The sequence below is a fragment of the Tympanuchus pallidicinctus genome, unplaced genomic scaffold, assembly GCF_026119805.1.
Source record: "Tympanuchus pallidicinctus isolate F22 unplaced genomic scaffold, pur_lepc_1.0 scaffold16, whole genome shotgun sequence".
NCBI classification, from domain to species: Eukaryota; Metazoa; Chordata; class Aves; order Galliformes; family Phasianidae; genus Tympanuchus; species Tympanuchus pallidicinctus.
The window spans coordinates 5,300,833-5,323,333 of record NW_026294679.1 but is presented as its reverse complement, the minus strand read 5'-3'; the positions used below and the strand labels follow the sequence as shown (position 1 = coordinate 5,323,333).

The 22,501-nt window shown below is 42.5% G+C and overlaps 1 protein-coding gene across 3 annotated transcripts in view; it reads left to right on the top strand.

Moving 5' to 3' along the window:
* The window catches only part of GRK5 (G protein-coupled receptor kinase 5), a 155,426-nt gene that overhangs the window by 96,066 nt on the left and 36,859 nt on the right, over positions 1-22,501 (top strand). For 2 of the 3 annotated variants that reach the window (XM_052677308.1, XM_052677309.1), the window contains exons 3-4: positions 6,203-6,315; positions 15,356-15,433. In XM_052677308.1, the coding sequence (XP_052533268.1) occupies positions 6,203-6,315; positions 15,356-15,433 (191 nt within the window). Of the gene's footprint in view, positions 1-6,202; positions 6,316-8,983; positions 9,033-15,355; positions 15,434-22,501 lie in introns of those variants that run through there. The other variant, XM_052677310.1, reaches the window with a different exon arrangement.

The window sequence follows — 22,501 nt, the reverse complement described above, 5'->3', positions numbered from 1 at the left end:
CAGTATAGCAGTTAATGTATAAAAAGACTCTGCTGTGTTCTCCTGGATTAACTTTCCGCTCCGGGGCTTCGCGTCGCACGTAAATAGCAAAGAGCCACAGGGCATCCAGCAGCACTCTGGGCTCACGCACTTTAATAGACTTATTCTAGCCACACTGTTTTGAGGTAGGGCAGTGCTATTAGCCCCGTGTTATAAATACAGCATGCCACTGAGGTCTGCAGGATGCAGAATATAATTTGTACTGGTAACTGAATTCCCACAGGAGTCTAGCTGCTTGTATTAGGCTTTTGTAACATGACTTACTGCCACAGTTCCTGGGAATTTTTGAATGAAGCAAAATGAGGCATTTTTATTCCTGTCTTGTATTTTCTAACCATCTGGCTTGCCTCACATCTTAAACACATCACTGGAGACAGAGCAAATGCAGAGTCCTCAGCATCCGAACAACAGGTTTCCATATGCACAACAAAACACAACAAATCAGCAACAACAGCACCAAAACTCAGAGAGCAGCAAAAAAGCACACAAGAAAGGACAAGTAACTTCATTTCCATTGCTTCTTCCCACGCCTGAGCAGTCGCACCGACAACGGAGTCCTTCACTGGGTCACTGCGTCTGTAGTTGGCCAGGTGCTGCAGTTCGAGGAGCAATATCCACATTCCTTCCTCAGAAATGGGCCCAAACTTTCAGTTTCTGAAAGAAAGAAACCTGACATGTTTCTCACTGAAAATATCTGAGTTTCCAACGAAGTTGATGAAGTTCTGACTGGCCGTGAGATCTCCTGTAGTGACGAATATAGAGAAATCTGAATGTAATAACTGGGTGTGCAGAAGTGTTAGCGTGGCCAGCCTTAATATCTTGCTTTTGAACACAAGGATTATCTTTTGTATTGAAACGAATTTATTATAGATGGCAAAGTGACTTTTGTTCAATGTTAGAACTAATGTTCCAGCTTTCCAGCTTATTCTGAGATACAAGAGCAACACAGACACTGTTAATAATGCAATCAAAGCAAGTTAAATCCTTTTAAAGCATGCACAAAGGAGTCTTTGATAAGAAGCAACTTTCATCAGCCTCAAAGACTAGGCACTTTAGTATGTTCTATTTATTAAGTTTATATGTAGGCAGTGGTAATTTCACTTTCAGCTGGAGAAGAGCAGAAGTAAATTATAAGACATATTTATAAGCCCTAGCATTAGACTTACTGACTTCAAATGTATTTGTATTACTATAGCTCTAGATGGGGTTATTTGCTGTTTAAAGAAACAATGTTTTCCATTGGTACCCCAGCTGGACACAAAATATTGCTGTATACTTTAAAGGCTGCGGTCTTTTTTTTTGGCAAAAAGAATCAAACTGCTGAAAGCACAAACTGTACGATGGGCTGTAAGATTCTGTAGCATGTTTTTTATTCTTGCCTTTCATTCTTGCTTTTGTTCTCCTTACCATCGAATGCCCCTGTAAGAGAGCTCACATGTAGAAAGCAGAGATGTGCAAAAGAATAACAGATCTGGTTGGAGGTTTGGGCTGGGTTGGTTAGAATCTACTTTCGTGGAATTCCCCCTCAGTTTGAATGGGGACTGAGACATCAGTCATGCTGCAAGTTTGAGACAGCTCTACTGAAGTTTCTACCAACCCATGGTTGGTGGAATCACTCTGACAGGCCTCAGCACCGTGGACATTTTCATTTTTAGTGTTCCAGCCATCTTGCAAAGGTCTACTTGCCAGTTTGGGCTTTGCTACTGCTTCCTATTGTCCAGCTTGGGATCTCTTTTTCCATTTTTTTAGTGTTTTTTTGTTGTTCTGGACTGATGAAGGCTGGAGGCAGAGCAGCAGATGAGTACTGGACTTGGAGCTTCTATTTCTAAGATTGTCATTTTTATTCAACTTAAAAAAGGAATTGGAAGAGGGAGGTGAGCTCTTTTCTCGGGTCCTTTAGAGACTTAAGCGCAAGCAGGATAAAGAACAATTGTCATTACGCCCCCTTTTGGGTTTCCAGGAGCTTGGGAGGAATTTCTGTTTGTTTTGATTTGTTTTTATTTTTAGGCAGCAGAATTTGGATTTCGTTCAAATTATGTCCAGGCTGATTTAATGCCAATGGGAGAAGAGTTCCAGAAGCCAAGAACAAATTTGCATGATGCATGACTTCTTGGTGATTCTCCATGCATCTCTTTGAAATGCCTTCTCTTGGAACTCCAGTATTTTAAAAATGGAAGTAAAAGGCTGCTTGATAGATAGTACATAAGTGCCATCAGTAGGCACACCGGCAATGGCCAAAAGGTTGGAAAGATGCTCCTGGCCTTTGTACACTTCAGAAGTGAGGTTAAACTTAAGCACATCACACCTCATAGGCATTATGCACGAGGAAGCCTTGCCAGCTGATAGCAGGTGTTGGATCAGCAGCCCTTCAAAAGCAGGGCTTCGGTCCAGAAAGAGAAGTACAACTTCCCAGAGCAGTGTGAGGAAAGGTTTCTCACTTAGACACCTGCAGGTTGCACCACGTGAAATTATGTCAGAAGAAACTGCTTTTCAGCCAAGGGCTGTCACCCAGTTTTCAAGCTCAACGCTATATCTATGAAAACCCACATTTATGGCAAATGTGAAAGAGGAGGAAGGACCTGATCTCTCTACAGACCATTGTTTCTGTCTGAAATTGCTAAGGTGATATTTTGAGTCTTCTGAAAAAGCAAGATATTTAAAAAGCAAATTAAGACAAAAAGTCTTCAGAAAGCACAGAGAGGTTTATATCTAAATGAAATATTAGCTTTTTTCCCTTTTACTTGAAAGTCAGCTACTTCTTGGCAACTGCTTTCTTTCTTACCTCATTTTACTTTTTCCACTTCATCAACAGCGTGCCTTAGCCAGTATGGAATGGTACTAACAGGACTGTTCTTCCTAGCTGTGTGCTTGGGAGTTTTTCAGGACATTACCAAAATATCTGCTAGGGAACAGATATGCTATAGACCTTGAATGCTGATGGCATTATCTGCGTACAGAGGTGACTATTTTGGTATGTTCTGTGTGCTCTTTAAAGCAGTATTTTAATACATGAGCTGTAAGGTACAGCAGAAATGAGTCAGTAGAATTTAGAGTAAATATTATTTCTCTTTAGAATTATTATATGATTTTTATATAAAAACTTTTCATAAACAATTTAATCTATATAATCTGCTTAGTTACTCTGCCAGGAAGATCATTCATTTTCATGCCCGCGTGATTTGCCGGTTCTATTTTCTAAACAAAAGACATGGCATTAGTGAGAAGGGGCTGCTTCTCTAAGCCTTCAAGCTACCCAGCTTTCCACCCCCATTTTGGGTGACTTTGCAGGTGTTGAGCAGAATACTGCTGAAACAGGAGGGTCCAACTACCAAAGATATCACTCTCAGGGCTGTTTTCATTACACTTCATCATTGTAAGCATATGGTTTCACTTCCAAGTGTTTAACATTTCCATTTCCTCAGGAAATCATTCTTTCTGTTTTTCAAACTTTGAAACTGGAGGGATATTTTTGCTGGCAGGCAGGCCGAGCACGACACGGCGCGTGACCCCAGGGATCCACCATTCCTGCTCCCTCCATCCACATCTGTCCCCTGCCTGCAGGCAGCAGCTCCTCGGCACGGCTCTGGGTGCCTCAGCTGGGCCTCTTTGAAGCAACACCTCTGCTATGCTTTGCTCCTTGTGCTATAAAGCTATCCACTCTGTTTCTGCGCGAGCTGAGAGAGGTGTTTTTGTTTCTCAGTCCATGCTATGCCCTGTGCATCCCAAGAATGAGCTGAGAGCAGGATCCTGGAGCTGAGTCGGTGAGGTCAGTGCAAAACTAGGGCCTAAGAAAATACTGTATGTCACCTACAAGGAATGAAAACAGTTGCATCATGTATTTATTGTCTGTATCGGTATATCCAGCACTTAAATGAACATTACCAAGGAGTGGATGGCTCCAGGGAACTGATCTGGCTCTTGTGTTTTTGGAGATTATTTCTGGTATTTCCTTTTTCCTCATTACAAACAGGTCACCATTCCCATGTGCTGGCCAAATCAGATACTGCTGAAGTGCAGCATATCGTCTCACTTCATGCTCATATCATCTTTGCGTTTAGATTATCTACATCTGCAATTGTATTTGTCTTCTTGTTTTCTTTTCCTTATGTGTTAGTAAGTACAGTTACTCAAAGTGCAATTTGCACGCTCGTGTAGCATCAGGGTGTGGGTTTTTTTCTGTACCCTCAGAAGAATAAGATAATCATGACAGCAGAAAGCAGCATCAGGTAGATGCAGCTGCATCGCCTGAGCTTCAGTGTACCTCACCTGGGCTCCAGCTTCCTGCCCATCCCTTGAGACACTGAGAACTGGCATTCTGATGCACTCGAGCACTTCCCTCCCTCCTTCGCCTGCCTTAGTGCTGTGCCTGGCTACATATTCCTTCACCTTCTTGCTGAGAGCTCTTGGCCAAGCAGTGAGAACTTGCAGCATTTGCAAGGATAGCTCAAGGCTGCTCAGTGTCATGCTGGGCCTCTGGCGCTGCATGTCTGTGTTATGCTGTTCCTCTTGCAAACAAACCAGTATCCCAGACTTGTTGCTGACTAGCGGTCGAGTTAAGATTTACACAGTGATTTAGATGCAGTGCTATTTGCCAGCGAGTGCCAAAACACTGCAGTCTTCTGTCTAGATTGAGTGAAATCTTGAGTGAAATCTTGATCCCAAGTGGGCTGGCAGGACCAGTCACGAAATGGTGTGGGTGAATTGTCCTAGAATGCTTCAGAAAACGCTGAGGTAAAATCCAGCTAACCCCAGCTAATCTCCACACACCATGAGGGTGCTTTAGAGGTCTCCTTCTGAAACTGCAGTTGCCTGTGAGCAGAGCATGATGCCAGCATGGGTCTTCCTCACAAGAAGTGCTCTTGGGGTGCTCCTGCCATAAGGCTGCCACGTGAAACCCAACTGCCACCCAGATGCAGCCCAGCGAGCCCAACATGTCCATTTTCCTCTCAGGAGGGATGTCCTGGCTTTGCAGAGCATGGTCTTTGGGTGCAGCCTGTGCCAAGCGAGCCCTTCGGCTGAGTGCCTCCATGACAAACAGACTTGTGCCTGCAGAATTTGTCCTTGTGGGATCTGGAACGTGGGGGACAAAGCAGAGGGGAAATAAAAGCCATTGTGCAAGGAGCTCCAGGCCTGAGAAAGAAGTAACCAAGGCACCAACAACTTGTGTGGGTTTAGTATGTCTGTTTGCAGTGTGATGTTATGTGTTTAGAAGCTGGTTGTTTCCATAATAACAGCAACTGCCATATGGCAGCGAGGAGGGTGGTGAGAGGAACGCTTAAGGAAACACAGTATGTTGTTTGACATGTGTGTGCTTCTAAAGGAATAACGTGTCTCCAGCAAGTGCTGTAACTCCAAACAGGCTGAGAGATCTGCTGCTCTCACCAAAAACGTCCACCTTGTTTGTACTGCTGCAATCCCAGTTCATGATGGCAGCCCCTCTCATATTTTTCCTGCACAGTAAGGGAGCTCGTGCTTCAGCAGAGGCTGGTTCTGGGTGCAAGGAGGACCCAGGGCAGGGGAACAACATTTAACAATGTTTATTTATGGAGAAAGAAACGTCTGTAGAGGAGCACAATGTGAAACTGGCGTCAGCTAGATGCTGTGTGCAACAACTGCAGGTTGGTGCTCTGAAAGTAAATAAAAATTTTGAAACCTTTAAAAATACATATTTTGCAATAAACGTTTAGTAGAGAGTGAACTGTGCATTTCCAGAGATTAGGAAATATGCATTACTTTAAAGCATATCTGGAAGGAACCAGGAAAGTCACAAATTCCAGCTTCTCCTCTAATGCTCCTGCACTTTTCAATACATGACTCACATTTCAGGGACTTGACATTTCCCACAAATGCTGCCTGTCTGTGTGGTACTTTTGCGGAGTACATGCAATTCCGCCATGGAAAAACGTGAAATTATTCATGAATAATAGCTGAATGGCCTTTGTGGTGCTTTTAAATACATCAGCCCTGTAAAACTGAGCCTGTCTTGTTTGAGACTTAAACCATTCATTACATTTGTACTTGCAGATTTGAAACGCGGTGGGGAGAAAGCATTTCTATTTGGGATCATCTTTCTGCACTCACTTGCTGTGTTTTAAACTCCTAGCCAGCCCAAAAGGCAAAGCTCTTCTCATTTTCATGCTTCTCTTCTTTTTATTGCCTCTAGAGAGAGATTACTGCAGCATATGTGAAAAGCAGCCGATTGGAAGGCTTCTCTTTCGGCAGTTCTGTGAAACCCGCCCGGAGCTCGAGTGTTGCATTAGATTCCTCGACTCGGTGGTAAGTCACTTCTTGTGGGATCTTGCAGTGCTTTGCCACCCCACGCCTCAGCCGCCAGCTGAGGAACCCTGCTGGCAGAGCAGGAGGAGTGAAACGTTGCTCTGAAGACACAGTGATCTCTACCTGCACCCAGCCCTGGCAGAGATGTGTGTGATCAGAGCAGTGCTGCTGCGTAGCTCCTTTCCTGACACGCACAGTGCTCTGACTTCAGGAAATCATACTTTCGTGGGATGTGGGATTGCGTCTTCTGGACCTGAGCAAGCTGTTGGCAGGGGTGAACCTAGCAGCTCCCCAGCATTGTTGGAAGTAAAGGGGCAGTGCTGCACCCAGGTTTGGGACCAGCTTCAAGGTACACGAGCCATCAGGAGGGGCGGGAGACAGGCAGCCCTCTCTGGTGCAGGCAGAGCCTCGCTTAAGGCCACAGCACAAGCAGCTGGGCTGTTGTGAGTAATGTCTTCTGATATCACTGCAGTCGGCAGAGTTATAAGGCAAAGAGAAGGAAGAAAAGGAAGATGATGAATGGACTGACAAGAGGGGATGAGGAGTGTGACAGTAATAATGCCTCACTCTTACCAAGCCTCTCCATCAGTAGATTCCAGGGTGATTTACAAAGGACATCCTGGTTGATATCTTGTTTTTTCAAATAGGAAAACAGGCGCACAAGGTATAGAAATGACTTTGATTGAGGTCACCAAGGAACGCGACGAGCCTGCTATAGAAACCAGCACCATTTCCCACCCCAGTGAGCTCCCAGCTAACCCGGCCATTGAGCTGTGCCCCCAGCCTCCTGGGCAGACTTGATGTTCATTCCCAATCTGGCAGCGTTTGGCTCTGTGTAGTGCCAGCAGTAGCTGCTCACAGTTTAAAGATGCTCACTGGCTTCCTTGCTGGGAGCCTCCTGAAGGACAGGGCATAGATGAGCCAAAAGCACCACGCAGGCAGATGAGCTGCCGGTTGTCATCACGAAGTGCCTTTGCTCTCTAGCTGATACCAGCTAGAGAAAAGCTGGTCAAAGGCAAAGCAATGTATACCAACAGGAATATGTATTTATTTTATTTTATTTTATTTTATTTTATTTTTTAATTTCTGCTTTGGCTAAGCTATTTTGAAGTAGAAGCAGATGCGAAGGTTGCACTGTTGTAAAGGTAAGAGTTTGGGAGGGGAAATTTCTCAGTTTTCATAAGTACCACAGCTACTACAACAAATCTGCATTGCAGAAAGTTTTGAATAAAGTTGCATCATAATCAATTTTAGTTGGCATATTTGGTACCGTCCCAATTCATAAAGCCATCTTTGAACTTTTGTAAACCTTTTTACTTGATTAACATAATTTAAAACATCCTAATGCTCTTGCTGTACATTTTCATTGGACTCATTTTGCAGTTTGATTTTGCACCTAGACTGCTGAAATGTAGCAGTGTGTTGTAAAATTGACCTTTTCTTCAGATGGCTTACAGCAGGATTTGGCTCAAATTGTTACTTGCAGTAGACACTAGGTCTCTATGCTACCAGAATAGCAAATGATAGAGTAACACACCTGCAGTAGGTTAAAAACTCCCCACTTAGTGCTTACCAGAGTATAGGATTACCCAGCACTGAGTGGCAGAAGACTGTACACAATCAGTTTCACAGGTAAACCAAAGGAGGTATTTTCCCACATGCACATATCTTGATATATTGCAGCACTGTGCTTTTCGACTGATAGATGTGAGGGGTGTGATAGAAAATTCACAATGAAGACAATACTTGCATGACTGGAAACTAATAGTCCTCAGAGAATACATGCATCATCTTGTTAGAGATTTCCTCATGTCAGCATTAAGTGTATTGTTTGAAAGTGTATTGTTTAAATGACAAACCAAAGAATTTACCCTCAGATTTTTGCAAGCTAAGAAGGGCAACCTTTAAATCAGCACAGCCGTGGAAAGGTTTCTCTAAGAGGTTTTGAATGATTACAGTTCACCTTATATTCCTAGTGCTGGTCATGAGTTTCCTCAGTGGGAAGGCTCAGCTCACAAGGGTCATGAGACAGCTACTGCTGGCAGCCGATCTGTGCAGGTATGCTCAAGGCAAGCAAAAACAGGAGGATGCTCCAGGTGCTTATTGCAGCCAACCAGCACCTTCTAGTCAGGTACCTGCCATCATGAAGCACTGATTTAGTGAACAAAACGTTGAGCTGTGTGGAGGTCTGAATATTTGTTCTTCTTTTTAGAGCTAATTAACAGCAGTCTCCTTTGTCGATCTCAAATTCCAAACAAGTTTGCTCCCAGACTGTGAAAATCCCTGCGTTATCCAATATTAAGGTCTAGCAGCACAGCCATTAAGTTGGGTGATGGCTACTGAAATTCACCCAGTGGAGTCACACTGTGTTGAGTGAGTAGTGGGATTAGGCAAAAAGTCCCGTAATGAAACCAGAAGTTTGACTTTAAAGCCCAATTCCGAGGCCACCAGAAACATGGAACCTTTTTTGAGGCCACCTGCTGTAACAAGCTCTGAGCAGAAGAAGCCAAAGCTTTCTTTGGCTTAATTACATTTATAATGAGAGATGCAAAGCTTAGCTTTTTTGTAATATCAAATTAAAAATAATAATAGAGAAATGTGTTTAGTTGTCCATCAGAGGCTCAGAGGGCTTTTTGCAAATTGAGAAGTAAGAACCTATCTTTTACAGAAAGAAGGCGAAGTAAAAGCACAGCTGGCTGACTTTACCAGGCCACTCGGTAAGTCACTGGCAGAAGCTCATAATTGATCTCTCCTAATTTTTAATAGTTTTTTTTGTTTGTTTGTTTGTTTGTTTTTTAATTGTGAACTCAGTTGTCTTCAAGGAAAGCAGGAACTGGGGCTCCCAGGTGAGTCAGGCACCCAGCAGCCTACCAGTAAGCTCCATTTCCTTACTTAGGACGCAACCAAGTTTTGCAAGAACTCTCCCAACTCCTTTGCCTCCAAAGGCTGGTTACATCAACCAGACTGTGCAAACTTGAGTGCATATGGGAAAAAAATCTCTTCTCTGCTGGACATTTATTTCAGCTGTCAGTTGAAATAACTAACCTGGTCTGATGTAGTCTCCTGCAAATCTAATTTTCACAGCATCTGTTTTTGTAATGTTTTGTTGTTGTTGTTGTTTCCTGTACTGTTTAGCAGTACTCAGGCTGGCTTTCTGAAGGAAAAAACCATTTGTATTGTTGCATTCTGCATGTGTGTAGCTGTGTATCTATTAGTTCCCTCTAAAACTCATTAATACCTTGGCCACTTTCTACTTGTAACTGAGATTAAAGTGCTCAGAAACTGAAAGTTCCCGCATGCCTTCTGAGAACAGTTCCCCAGTGATTAGCCACAACCTGTCAGTTGTAAAATAGGCTACAAAGATACATGATTGTAGGCAGTAGGTCCTAACATTAAAAGATGAAAGTGATAAGGCTCCTGCTTCTGCTGTGGGGTCGGTGTGAGTGACTACAGTGGTCCTAGGCTACACAGTGAGGCAGTAAGGACAGAGCCATCTCTTACTATGGATATGGTGCAAACAATTTCATGACTTCAAAAGAGGAAAATATCCAGTAAAAAGAACCAATGGCTTCAGCTTGTGCCTCTGAATATGTGTGATTACACACATCACACGCTCATCTGAGCACATAAACAACAGGATCTCCCACGAGTAGTTCACCGAACTCTTATGTAGCCATTCAGATGAAGGAACTGTTCAAACAAACTATTATCATTACGTGGAGCTGTTTTATGATTAAATCAGCTCTCCATAAGCCCTTAACAAAGAATTCACACACAGCTCCAAAGCACACTTTGCTGTGCTTACAAATATTTTAACAACGTCATAGAGCTTTCTAGCTGTTGAAAGACAGCCATTAAAATAAAGTGCTGGGGGATACATTTCCTGTGCTGAAAGGCAGATCAGTGAGCAGCTAACCCGTTAGCAATGTACATTTCCTTCCCAGCCAGCCTGTGCCTACAGCACAAGGAGGTGGCTTTGCAGCAGGGACCTCCTGCTGGTGTCCTCTCCTCAGAAGGGGTGCTGGCTCTCTGATTTTGCTGTGCTATTGTAATGAATACTTTACTGCAAGTCTCTTGAGCCACTTTCCTGTTTCATCTTCTCCCATTCATCATTTTTGAACTTTTTTCATTCTCAGGGGAGGATTTCTAACATTTTAATGTGGATCAGGTTTAGACTAACTGGAGGGAGCTGGGAGCACAGAATAGCTAATTCTGATCCAGGAGAACAAAACCTGGAGTTATTTTCTCTCCTATGTTCTGTTGTTTTTTTGCACTGAAGCCAGATAAAAGTACACGTGGAGAAAAGTAGCCCCAGTGCCTCTGTGGGTTGTTTCTGCTTGTGTTATCCAGGCATTGGAGCAGAGGCTGAGAGACACTATCATTACTTTGGGTGGAATTTTCAGCTGAATGCTTCACTACACATTACACTTATCTGGGGTAACAGGATGAACGAGCATCCATTTAGTGCCATTTGTAAAAAACGTGTCTCTGTTAGAGAGATTTCATTTGGTTAAGTCCCTTGCATGGTGTATAAACCATCTGTGTATGTGTGTCTTAAAGCTGTTCAAGGCTTTTTCCATCAGAAATGCCAGTTTGTTGATATCAACAAACTCATTAACTCAAAATGTGTTTTTAAACAGTCAAAAGGATTCTTTTTTGTCCTGTGCTTTAACATGAAAAATGTGGTTTCAAGTTAACTTTTCATTTAGAAATGTGAGTTATTATGAATCCCAGCTGTTTGCTTTGTGCTTTCCAATTTTCAGTTACAGACTTTAAATCTCAGTGGAGGCAAGTGCAAGGATGATTGTTAGAGCACAGGAGCAATAACAGGGCAGAAATCAGAGATCAAGGTGGAAGAAGCAGGCTCTGCAGCAGTTAGGAAGTTGAGGATAACAGAGGAGGTAGCTGGTAGAAGGTATAGGTATAAAACTGGGACCAAAACAGAAGATGAAATCTGCTGCCTGTGCTCAGGATTTGACTCTACTGCTCCTGACTTGTACTGAGAAACCAACCCTGCTCTTCCAGAAGCATCCTTCCAATGCCCATCTCCTGGCAGGTACAGGGGACTGACTCCCGCAGCTGTGCTCTACCCAGCCAGGCAACTGGCAGATGCCTGCTGTGAGGGACAGTCTGCCTGCATCCAGAGTGATTCCTTAGGCTCTGTTTTTCATTTTACACATAGTTTTAAACCACACAGTTTCAGGAAGCCAAAGAATGTTAAGATGAAAGTAAAGGCAATGTCAGAAATAAGGCTGCTCACGTGAGCCCCACCGGTCTTGGTGACTCAGCCAGTTTCATCCAAAGTGCTCTTTTTCGCCCAATGCTTAATCTTGTCTGTTGGTTGCAGTCTCTATCCAGCCCTTTCTTGGTCATCCCTGAGGTCATGGCCTTATCACAAAGGAGGTTACCATCACATTTCCCCATCCCATCTCCTGTGGCCCATCCCAAGGATGGCTGCTGCAGGACAGCACTTTACACACCCATGTGTATATTTAGCTAGGGTTCCTTCGAGGGAAGCAGGAGCCGCCTGAATAACTACCTCCAGAACAGCAGCCGAAGGACCAGTTAGCAACAAACGGCAGTGAGCCCACATCCTCTCGCTATTTCGACGGAAGGATCCATGCCTGTCTGCAGAGAGAGCCTTCCCTGCGGCTTGTCCCATGTGGTCAGGGTGATTGTAAATCCTCTCCTCATTTATGAGCAATGAATAGGGCCCTGTCTGACCTAACTAGGGCATGGAGAAGCTATTAGACTTCAGAGCAGGAGCTTTGAAACACATGCCTGGATTCATCAAAGGAATAATGGAAAATATTTTGTTTCACATGGATTTTAACTAATAATGTTATTTCTAGCAATTAGGCATTTGCAAATTTTAGCTATGCTTTTGAGTATTGTGGAAGAAGGGAATGAATCTTGTGATTTAAGCACAAGATTGAGAGTCAAGGATATTGGTATTTTTCCCAGGCATGCAAGAGAGGGAACATGAGGAAGTGACTCTTTATGTGTGTAATTCTGCTTGCAGTAGCAGTCTGTGGCTGAAAGTGCACCACTGTCTTGTGGTGCCAAGTGGCTCAAAAGTGGCACCAAGGGGAGAAATAATAATGAACGCAGAAACAAAATGAAGCAGGCTTACAGTACTTGAGCCACAGTGAAATCAACACTGTTCACAGTTACAGTTCCTTTTCACACCTTCCCTTGTCTGTCACTTCCTACCTTCACCACCATCCCGTAGCATTTTCTGAGAATGTCAAATGCAAGTATAAATAAATGTTCTTTTTATCCCTTCCCAATTATCTTAGATACTCTGTGTGTGTGTGTTTAGTTCTGCACATGTCGAATCCCATCAGGAAGTGTATTTCAAAACACTGATCCAATTCCTGCAAAAATTCTTTCTTCAGCTCTGTCCCAATTTGCTTATTGTTTTATAGTTCTGATGGGACACTGAATTTTTGACAACCTTATGATGTATTTTAGGTGGCAAAGGACAACTCTGAATCAGTTTTTATTTACTAGAAAATTAATATTTTCTAGCAGGATCTGCTAGTCCCAAGCAAACTGTGTACTGTGATTTGTATCAGGTGTTGCTTTTCTGGAGTCTACATATTCTCTAGTGGATGTAATGAAGAGAAAGCTAGCAACTTTGTGGAAAATTTACTTTTGTGTAGAAAAATGCATTAGTTGTACCATTTGCATTCCTGACATAAATCCTTGCTGTTGTCAGAGAGTTGTGTGGCCAAACAACATCTTCAAGAAAACATTCTGTCAAGAGATTACTGAAGCACTTTCACACGTATCAGTAAGAGGACATAGCTATTACGGATCAGACCAAATGCATGAGATTCTGCATCCAAATTATTACCTGTTTGAGAAATTCACATTTCTCCACTGATATAAGCTAAGATCTTGGCTTACATGTCTTAATATTTAACTTTCAAAGCACAATCATTCTTTATTTCACCAATCCAGCTCCAAAAGGAGGCACTGATAGTTGCCAGGCACTTACCATGTATAAGTGAATATTTGATATTCCAAGTCACCATCCTGCAGGTCTCGAGCTGATGTGATGACCAATGTTTGATAATGGAGACAGATCCATTAGGAAATCTGTGAGCCCAGCTTCTTTTGGCCTTTTCAGAAAAGTGTGGTAGAGTATTCAGAATCTGAAAGCAACTGAAGGAGAAAGAAGCAGTTATTATCAGTCAATCTGTAAATAGCACTGCTCTGAGGACTCACTGGTTCTCCTAGTCACTTCCATGACAAGGCAGTGCCAAAGAGCTCTTTGTTTGGCAGTCTTCTGTGCAAAAGGTTTTGTTTAGATAGATTCTTTTTCCTTAAAATACATTGCTTTGGTTTTCTTTCAGATGAAAAACTCCTGGTCTGTGTGTGGACCTAACCACAAACTGTAAGGGGCAAAGTAAGATGCAACTCTGACCTTTTAAGAAACTGTTCCTTATGTTACCCTTGCCACTGCTTTATGCTGTAGCAAGGAATTGTGGAGAAGACTGCTGTTAAGATGCTGTAAACATTTGAGATTATCCATGCTTACAGGGCTGAAACAACCCATATTTAGATAGCATCTAAAAGGACAGGAAAGTGGATGAAAGATGTCTTTTTAAACCCTTGTAATACGTTTTGTGGGTACATAATTGGTTCATCCCCAAAATGGCCACTGAAAGAGAAGCACTGCTCTTGCAGATTTCAGCTTTCAGTGCATTTGTCATCAGCAGTACAGATTTGTCTGGGTTCTTTGCAGTCCCTGTCACTTCCCAAAACAAATCAGATCGTCTTTCTAAACTGTTCAGGCGACCTGCTGTGTACGTGTTTAAGTACATAGCTTTAGACTTAAGCTGCAGTAGCTAAATCAGCACTGTCCAGGTAGGTGGGTAGTAGCATTATTACTGCGCTGTGGTTTTCGTGTCATTCCTGGGTCTGCTTACATTGGGAATCCATTGCAGCCTTCCTTCCTTCAGATTTACTGTATCACAGTCAGAGCAGTACATACATCTTTGAGTGGGCAATAGTTCTGAAGTTTGTACTTCTGTGTGTTTGCCAGTTCAATCTGATTTACTTTCTTTTTTTTAACTTCCTCCTCATTTATCATCTCAAACAGCTTGTATTGGACCAGGTTACTTAATTGGTTTGGCAGGATTATCTGGGATCCTTTTTCTAATACAAGCAGTCATGAAAAGTGCTAGGCTGACTTTTTTTTCCTGGAAAATCTTTTGATCCTAAGGCTAAATCTTTGTACCTCGGGCAGTGCCAAGTTGGAATGCCTCTACAAAGTTGTCGTTATCATTTTGTAACTGGGACTCTATGCAGCATGTTTTTAATTTGAATGCCTTCCATGATTCCAAAACTTTTACTAAAGTGATTCATGTCTTCATAATGCACCAGTAATGTTTGTTTCTTATGCTGTTTCCTCTCTTGTTTTTATCTGCATCCTGAGAAATCAGCCTAAAAAAAATGGCTCTCAGATCTGCCTTCGTGAGAGTCTGGCTGGAGGATCACTAAAAGTGATGGGCAAGTCTCATGGCACGGTAGAAGGGATGCTAGGCCAAGGGAAGATGTAAATAAATAGAGAAGACCCGTTCTTCCAATCAGGCAGCCTAGCGAAGGAGTTCATCTGGTGCTTGAAATGCCAGTGTGGCAAGAATTAACCAAAAACTTGCTTTCTCTACTACTGAGAGAAAAAAATTACCTTTTGTATCCTCTTTTTTTTTCTTTAAGCAAGACCCAGGGAGTTACTGTCTCTGGTTACTTTCTGAACATTGTCTTGGCAAGGCTGTAAAATATAAAGGAATTAAATTGTATTGGTATTAATGAAGAGATATAATCTCAGAAAACAAATCACCAGGGTTTGTTCAAAATATTGTGGAAGATTTTTGGACAGTTTCTGTGTACAGGTTTTACTTCCATCAAAAAACTGTTTTTATTCTCCAGATTCTTCAGACAGAACGTTTGGGTAAGACCACATCCAAAATGAAGTTATGATAGTGAAATACGAGTGCAAATATTGACAATTTCTTTATATCTGTTCCAGGCAGAGTATGAAATTGCTCCAGATGAAAAGCTGGGAGAGAAGGGAAAGGAAATCATGATGAAATACCTCACCCCAGAGGTAAGGGGCAGCCAAAGTGGTGTTACTGAAAGAATGCTGCAAGGCACACCTTTGCTAAACAAGGTTGTTCTAGGCTTTCTAATATAATTTTAGAGCCCTAAAATTTATGATGGCAATCTCCAGTGTATAAACTTGCAAGTCTTATACAAACAGAAAGAAAATTGTATTTTAATCTGTTTAATCTTGGCTTTTAAGAATGAACTTGTGCTTACTAGAGGCTTAAGTCATCTATGATGAGAAGGGGCTTCTCTGTTCTCTTGTCCACGTGCAAAGCTCTGCATCCATGCTGCAGTGCAGGACACCTTCACAACTTTATCAACTGGTAGTTTCCTATTCTGTTCAAATTTGTGGTGTTTCATATACTGCTGGGTAGGAAGCACCAGCAAAGATGGATTTTGGTAACAGATGTTGTATGTTGGTACAAAAACTTACATTCTTCCTACACAAATTTGCCCCAAGGTAACCAAAAGCTTGCAAGATTGAAATTGACACTGTGTGTCTTGGAGCTGATGGTGACACCACCAGTTGGTTTCCACTGCTGTCAGCTCCTGACTGTTGCACCACTGGGCTGTCCAAAGGAGCTCGTGGTAGCAACCGTGTCCACAGGGTGGCACTCTGAACAGAAGTACAGATTGCAGCAGCAATACTGGACAGCACTGGCACTAACCCTTTTGAGCAGGAGGCTGGATCATTTGCCGACCAGGTTTAACCTTTGCTTTAAAGTCACTGCCAGAAAGCAATAAACATCAAAATTCAACATATGAACAATCCTAGGATTTTTCCTAAGTCGCTTTCATAGGAGTAACCAAGACATACAACTGCTGCTTCATCTTTTTTACAAGAGCAATACATTCGACCTTCAGGAAAAAGAACTTTTGGCAGATATCTTTCTAAAGTGTTAAAATGGTACAAAATGTTTTGGAGATGCAGGAGCAGAGCAGACCTTTTTTTTTTCCAGTCAGTCATTTTCCTACCGTAAATTTCAGTGCATACTTTCAGTTATCTCAGACTGCATTTGGGGATCTGGTTTCATTTCCTGGGCCTGGCTAGCTTCATGTGCGGCCATTTAGCACTACCAGGGTGAGTTCCTGCTGCCCATTCATTAAGGGCATGAAGTTCTACTGTTTTCCATCCACTGAGGCGACTGTTTGTCTTTAAATTCCTATCAACAGAGGAAAGAAGGGCAAATACATAAGGAAATTTTTCCTACTGCTCTAGTCCTGATCTGGAAATGGAGAGGGGCATTTTGCTGGTATCAGGAACAGGGAAGTGAGAGGACAGTGCTTTTTAGTTCCAGCTAAGTGCCACTCTTTAGTTCCAGATGCCACTCTTCACTGATGTCCCATTGCACTCTGCCATATCTGTTACTTTACTTGCAGCCCCATAGTGCAGCAGAAGCACATGGAATAGTTTAGTGAGGTCAGTGAGGTCCAAGCTGAGAGCAGTTTTGTCTTCATCAGGAAAAATAGTGTTGCAGGAAGGCAAATACTGGGACTCTAGAACTAGAGTTTCCCTTCTCTGCAATGCTGTACACTTTTTATTTGACTTGCATACCTGATTTTTCAGTGTGAAAAATGGATGTGGTCTGTTCTGAAACTTATGATGTCTTCGGATTATGTTAAGGTCTTAGGACAGAAGGAAACACAAAGCTATGTGCCTTCTGTTGTAAACTAAAACTGTGCTGGTTAAGCTTTAATGTCAACATTGGTCTCACTGCACTTTCTTTCTTAAACAGTTCTTCCTAGAGAAGTGTGTAAGCCATTCTACAGGTGGTAGAGAACATTTCCTAGAGGTAATATTGGCTACGCCATAACAATGAGCTGACTGATAATTTTTCTAACAAAGGTCCCACAATAATTACTTAAAATATCTTCAGCAAGGTCTGGATTTCTTTCTTTTCATTGTGGTTACTTACCTTAGACACTCGCATTAGGAGTTGAGGTGGCCTGCTCTCTCTTCTAGCATAGAAAGAGAAGTAGGAACCTCCAAAGGATGGACTTTAAGCCACTAAAGGTAAGTGATTCAAAATCAGGTTAGATGCATGCAGAGGTTAATCTGGACCCAAATGTCCTAATGGAATATGGTCCTGGCCGGCAAAGAAACCCTCTTTTCATTAGGTGCTGCACTGCTGCATTTCTCCATTTAGCTGTCATTGCCTCGAAAGATACAAAGAGCCACTGATTCCAAAGCCTTCTGCTTTCAGAGCAGAAGTTTCTTTCAAATAGGTGTGTGTCTGTACTTCAAAGAACCTTATTGTCTTGACATAAAAATAGTGTGACATACAGCTTGACTGATAGAATAAAATTATAGGTTTGGCTCTTGGACAGATAATTCAGTCTTATAATATAAATAGTATTTTTCCCAGAGTGCAAGATCAGAAATAAAATCAAAATAAAAAGTAGACTTCATGCTCTTTAATATTTATAAAAGATTTTTAGCTCTTGGGTTTTTAAATGTCATGCATATTTAACATATAATGTGTCAGTATATCCTCATTCCAAAATGTATTCATTTGCATAGGGAACATGCACTTTATTTAGTAAAGCATATAATACTTGTACAGCAGAAAGGAAAGGAAAACATTTCCCCAGAAGAACAGACATCACATCAGTTCTTACAACCTCATGTGACTCACAGGCACTGTGAGATGTTACTACGCTGTGCAACAGTTGGCAAACTTGGGTGTGTGGGAGCAGTGAATGCCTGCATAGAGAGCTCTAGCGAGAGCGTTCAGCATCAGCCCTGAGGCAACTGAAGGAGCTCAGAGCTCATCCAGAGAGCTGAGGGGGAGACACCGTTTCAGATCATCACAGATCAGGCTCTATGCAGCTTTAACATCCTGAGCAGCCCCTGAGCACTCACTGAGGCAGCTGAGAAGACATCTAACAGCCTTTTGTTGCAGCTGAGGCCAAGGATGGCGTGTGTGGGTAACGCTTCCATGGCTCCCTGGCTTACAGGCAACAGCAATGACAAATTCTGAGCATGGCCTAGCACCTGGAAGGGAAAATGGGTGGTTTAAGCCTCTAGCAGAAATGGCACGTAGGATCTCTGATTCTCATCTGGGAAAAAGAGGAAGTAAATCCCTACTTCTTCCATAGGAAGACATCAATGCGCCCTCTTGCCAAAAGTATGTTGAAACACCCATATCCAGCAGCCCCTTCTGAAATATTTGATGGGAGGGAAATGTAAGAGCTGCGTGTGATTGTCTCACTTACAATGCCAAAACAGAAGCTTTTCCATGGCTCCTGAGCAGCTTGACCTGAATGGTAAGCAGGAGACAGAAAACTCATGGAAGGGGTGGGTGAAGATACCAGCCATCTAGACACATGCTCTGAAGAAGCACTGACTTGTTTCTCCCAGGAGGTCCCACTTTGAGCTGGCCACTCCTCAGGGCCCTCTGGGGATAAGCGCTGGTGAGAGGGCCTCATCAACAGGAGTGCTATGTCCCACGAGGTGTGTGTCACTTCCATGCCTTGATCTGAGGGGACACTCATCTACTGGCCATCTTTACTTCACAGGAGCAGCACGGTGGTCGCATAACATCGAGATTTCTTGACTGGAATCCTGCTTCTTCAAGAGAAGCTTTAACAGTTTCCATGAAAAAGGCACTTAAAGCTGCCTTTTTGACTTAATAAGCCTGTAGGGCAAAAGTCCAACCCACAGGAAGTCTAAAATTTCTGAGGTTGTGAAATATAATGGTAAAACTGCTAAAATGAATTGGTCACAAATATTTATTTCCTGGCTTTTCCTAATCTCAGCAGTTGAGTGAGAATGTTTCAGATTTAGGTTCCAGTTCTGTCTGCAAATGGAAAAGCTCTCTGTGCTTCGTGGAACGGTTCAGTTTAACTGAACCCAGCATGTCTTCATTACCAGGCTTCTTCTGGTAGTGCAAGAGTGAAGGGATACGTTTACCTTTGTGCTGCTCTCGGATTAGAGCTGTGCATCTGACTGCAACATCTTTGCCTTCCTTTTGAAAGCCACCATGCCTAACCCCACTAAATCACTAGCCCATTATTTTCTTTGTCACTGCAAAGCCACCACCTTGAGATACTTTGAGAGACACTACATAAAACTAAATTGATTTGAAATGGCTATTAAGGCAGTCTCCATATGTCATTATAGTTTATATTTGGACCCGTTTGTGTACTAAAAATGTTACTGAATAGGATGTCTGATGTGTATTGTTATCCCCATTAATACACTTCACAGAATATGAAGAACAGCAACAGTTAGGTTTCTTATCTGAATTCCTGTTCCATTGCCTTCCCTCCAGGAAACGCACAGAGTAAAGGCCACGTTTTCAATGTCTTTCTCTGCTGCAGGAGGTTAGCTGTATGCAGCAGTAACCTCCTTACTCCAGCCTACTGAGAGCAATGGGCATTTTGCTAAATGGAAATATGTCTTTGTTTATATGAACAATTATAGGATAAGGAAGGGAGGACAAAGTCCTATGGAAGGGAGACTGGCTGATCAGCAGTGCCGGCCTTCCACTTGTTCGCTGGCTAAATAGTGCTCTTCTATCAGTTCTTTCTGCAGAAGAAAATACTTACGTAAGATGGGTGAGATGAAATTAAAATGATTTATGAGCCTTTCTACTGGGAAAAGTCATGCAGCTGAGTCCAGGCTCACACTCACAAGCACCCATTCTTAGCTGTGCACATCGCCACAGTTTTCTTTTTGCACACCATTGCTTTAATCTTGATGGTAAGCATTTTTTCCTTCATGATGTTCTCTCCTTGACATTTCTTCCCTTCCTATTTTCACCATGAAAATAAATGCAAACTTTAGCACTTGTGCTTCTGAGTCATTCATCTTCTCTGATCACTAAAGACTTCCATCTCCCGTAAGAAGTTTCACGCATCACTTCTTAATGGTTCGGGCTGAATCCCATTGGTGGAAGGGCAGGTTCTACCAGGAACTGGATTCCAGTGCTGGGATCTCTTCCTCTAACTGATTAGTTTTACTAAATGCCTTCTAGGAAGATTCTATAATTAGTTTTTGGAGTGGCCAAAATAAAAGCTGAATGTCACCGTAAGTGAAACTTAGAGGGGGAAAAAGCCCACGACAACCATTAAGCTTCTGTAAAGCAACCTGCATAGTAAAATATGGGATGAGGCTTTGCATTTTCAAAAGGGAGCCTTCTGGGTCTTTTTTTCTACATTGTTACATTGCTGGTACAAATTCAGCTTGTATCCAGAAAGTCATCTCTGTTCCTTTGTAAGCTTGTTATCTTGCTGATAAAAGGTCAACACAGTATTGCTTTTCACTGGCTACTGTGGATGTTCCCTTAAGGCTTGGTCCAAGAGCTATCTCCTGAGCTAGTTTTCAAGCTTTTCTAAACCGTATGCATTTCATTAAGGACCCAATTGAAATAAGAAATGAATGAAGTGCCTGTCTGAACACAATGTGTTACTTGGACTTAGGTTAGGTTAGAATTATTTACTTGCTGAAAACGCTATTCACTGTGTCCTTTGGGTTCCCATTAGTAAACTTTGCACGATGCTAAATACTTAAGTAGGAATCCTGGCCTTACTTGAGCCAAGGAGAGTTTTGCCATTTAAGTAATTGCCCTGGGACTTTACACTGTGACTCAATGGATTTCTCATCTCCCTGTTCTGTTGACTTTGCTACTCTGTAGGCACAGTTTTAGCCAGAGATGATAGCTTTACTTAGCTATCTGCTTTGCAGATAGCATAATCAATGTACAATCCAGTCTCCAGATAAATCAATATATAATTCTTGTTATTATTCCATAGATAACACAATCAATATGTGTGCTGATCACTACATCTTAGTCTGGAAAAGTACTCTTCTCAGCTCATCTTTCTGAAGTTTGATTTGGGAAAATATTTGAGCAGCAGTATGGCAACCTTGTTACTCAAATTAATGCTTTCTAATCGGAATGTATTTTAATAAGCATTCTTCTGCCACTGCAGCCAGGCAGTGATATAGGGCATCAAAGAAATCTGTTGCCTTGATTAGCAGTTCCTTTGCTGTGGTCTCAGACTGAAATGCATTTTCTCATGGTTTGCTCAAGTCCTATTCCCTCATCCTTTACCCACTGTTTATAATACAAATGTTAGTTAACTAAATACTTACTGAGCATTTTTGTCTCCTGCAATGAAGCCAAACTGCACAAGAGCCTACAGAAATAACATGGAGTCTGCTCTGTCTCGATGGTGTTGCCCCACAGTAGGTCCTTGGGCAGTCCTCTATGCCCTGTCCTTTGAGTTTAAGGAGAGCTGCATTTGAACTGTACTTGCTCGCATTGGTTGCAGGCTGTTAAGCATATTAGTTTTACTCTAGCTAGTGTTATTATTTGAAGCTTTGCTTTTCCTTCCTTGTCATTCTTGGGAAGTTACACTCCCAAGTTTACAACTCTCATGCAGAGGAGATGCTTCATAACTGTCGTTTGTGGTCAGGAAAACCATTGGGATGATTTGCTCAGTGGGCAGAAGCCTTCTAGCTGCCCTGTGTTTGCTGGAAGTGCTCTGACTTGACCCTTTGGAAAATGGAAACTTACTTCAGCTAATTCATGTCAACCACACATGTAAAACTGGCTCACAGCTGTCTGCTGAGGCGAGGCAAGCCCCCCAGGCTGCTATGACTCCTCTCGGAGACTAGCCAGGGTATTTGAAAAGGCTGAGAACACGGTGCAAATAGTGCAGACTGCTCAAGATTAGCTGGGAAGTGGAAAGATGTACTTGTCTGCCCCCTGGCTAACAAATACGCTTGTTAACATAGAATCAGAGAGTGGCTCAGGTTGGAAGGGACCTTAAAGGTCATCCAGTTCCAACCCCCTGCCATGGGCTGGTTGACCCCCACCAGATAGGCTGCTCAGGGCCTCATCCAGCCTGGCCTTCAATACCTCCAGGAATGGGGCATCCACAACCACTCTGGGCAGAAGGAGGGTCCCACCACCCTCTGAGAAAAGAATTTCTTCCTAACTTTTAAGCTAAATTTCCCCTCTTTTAGTGTAAATCCATTTCTCCTTTTCCTATCACTATCCTATAAAAAGTTGGTCTCCCTCCTGCTTGTGAGGTCCCTTCAAAGTATTAGAAGTCCACA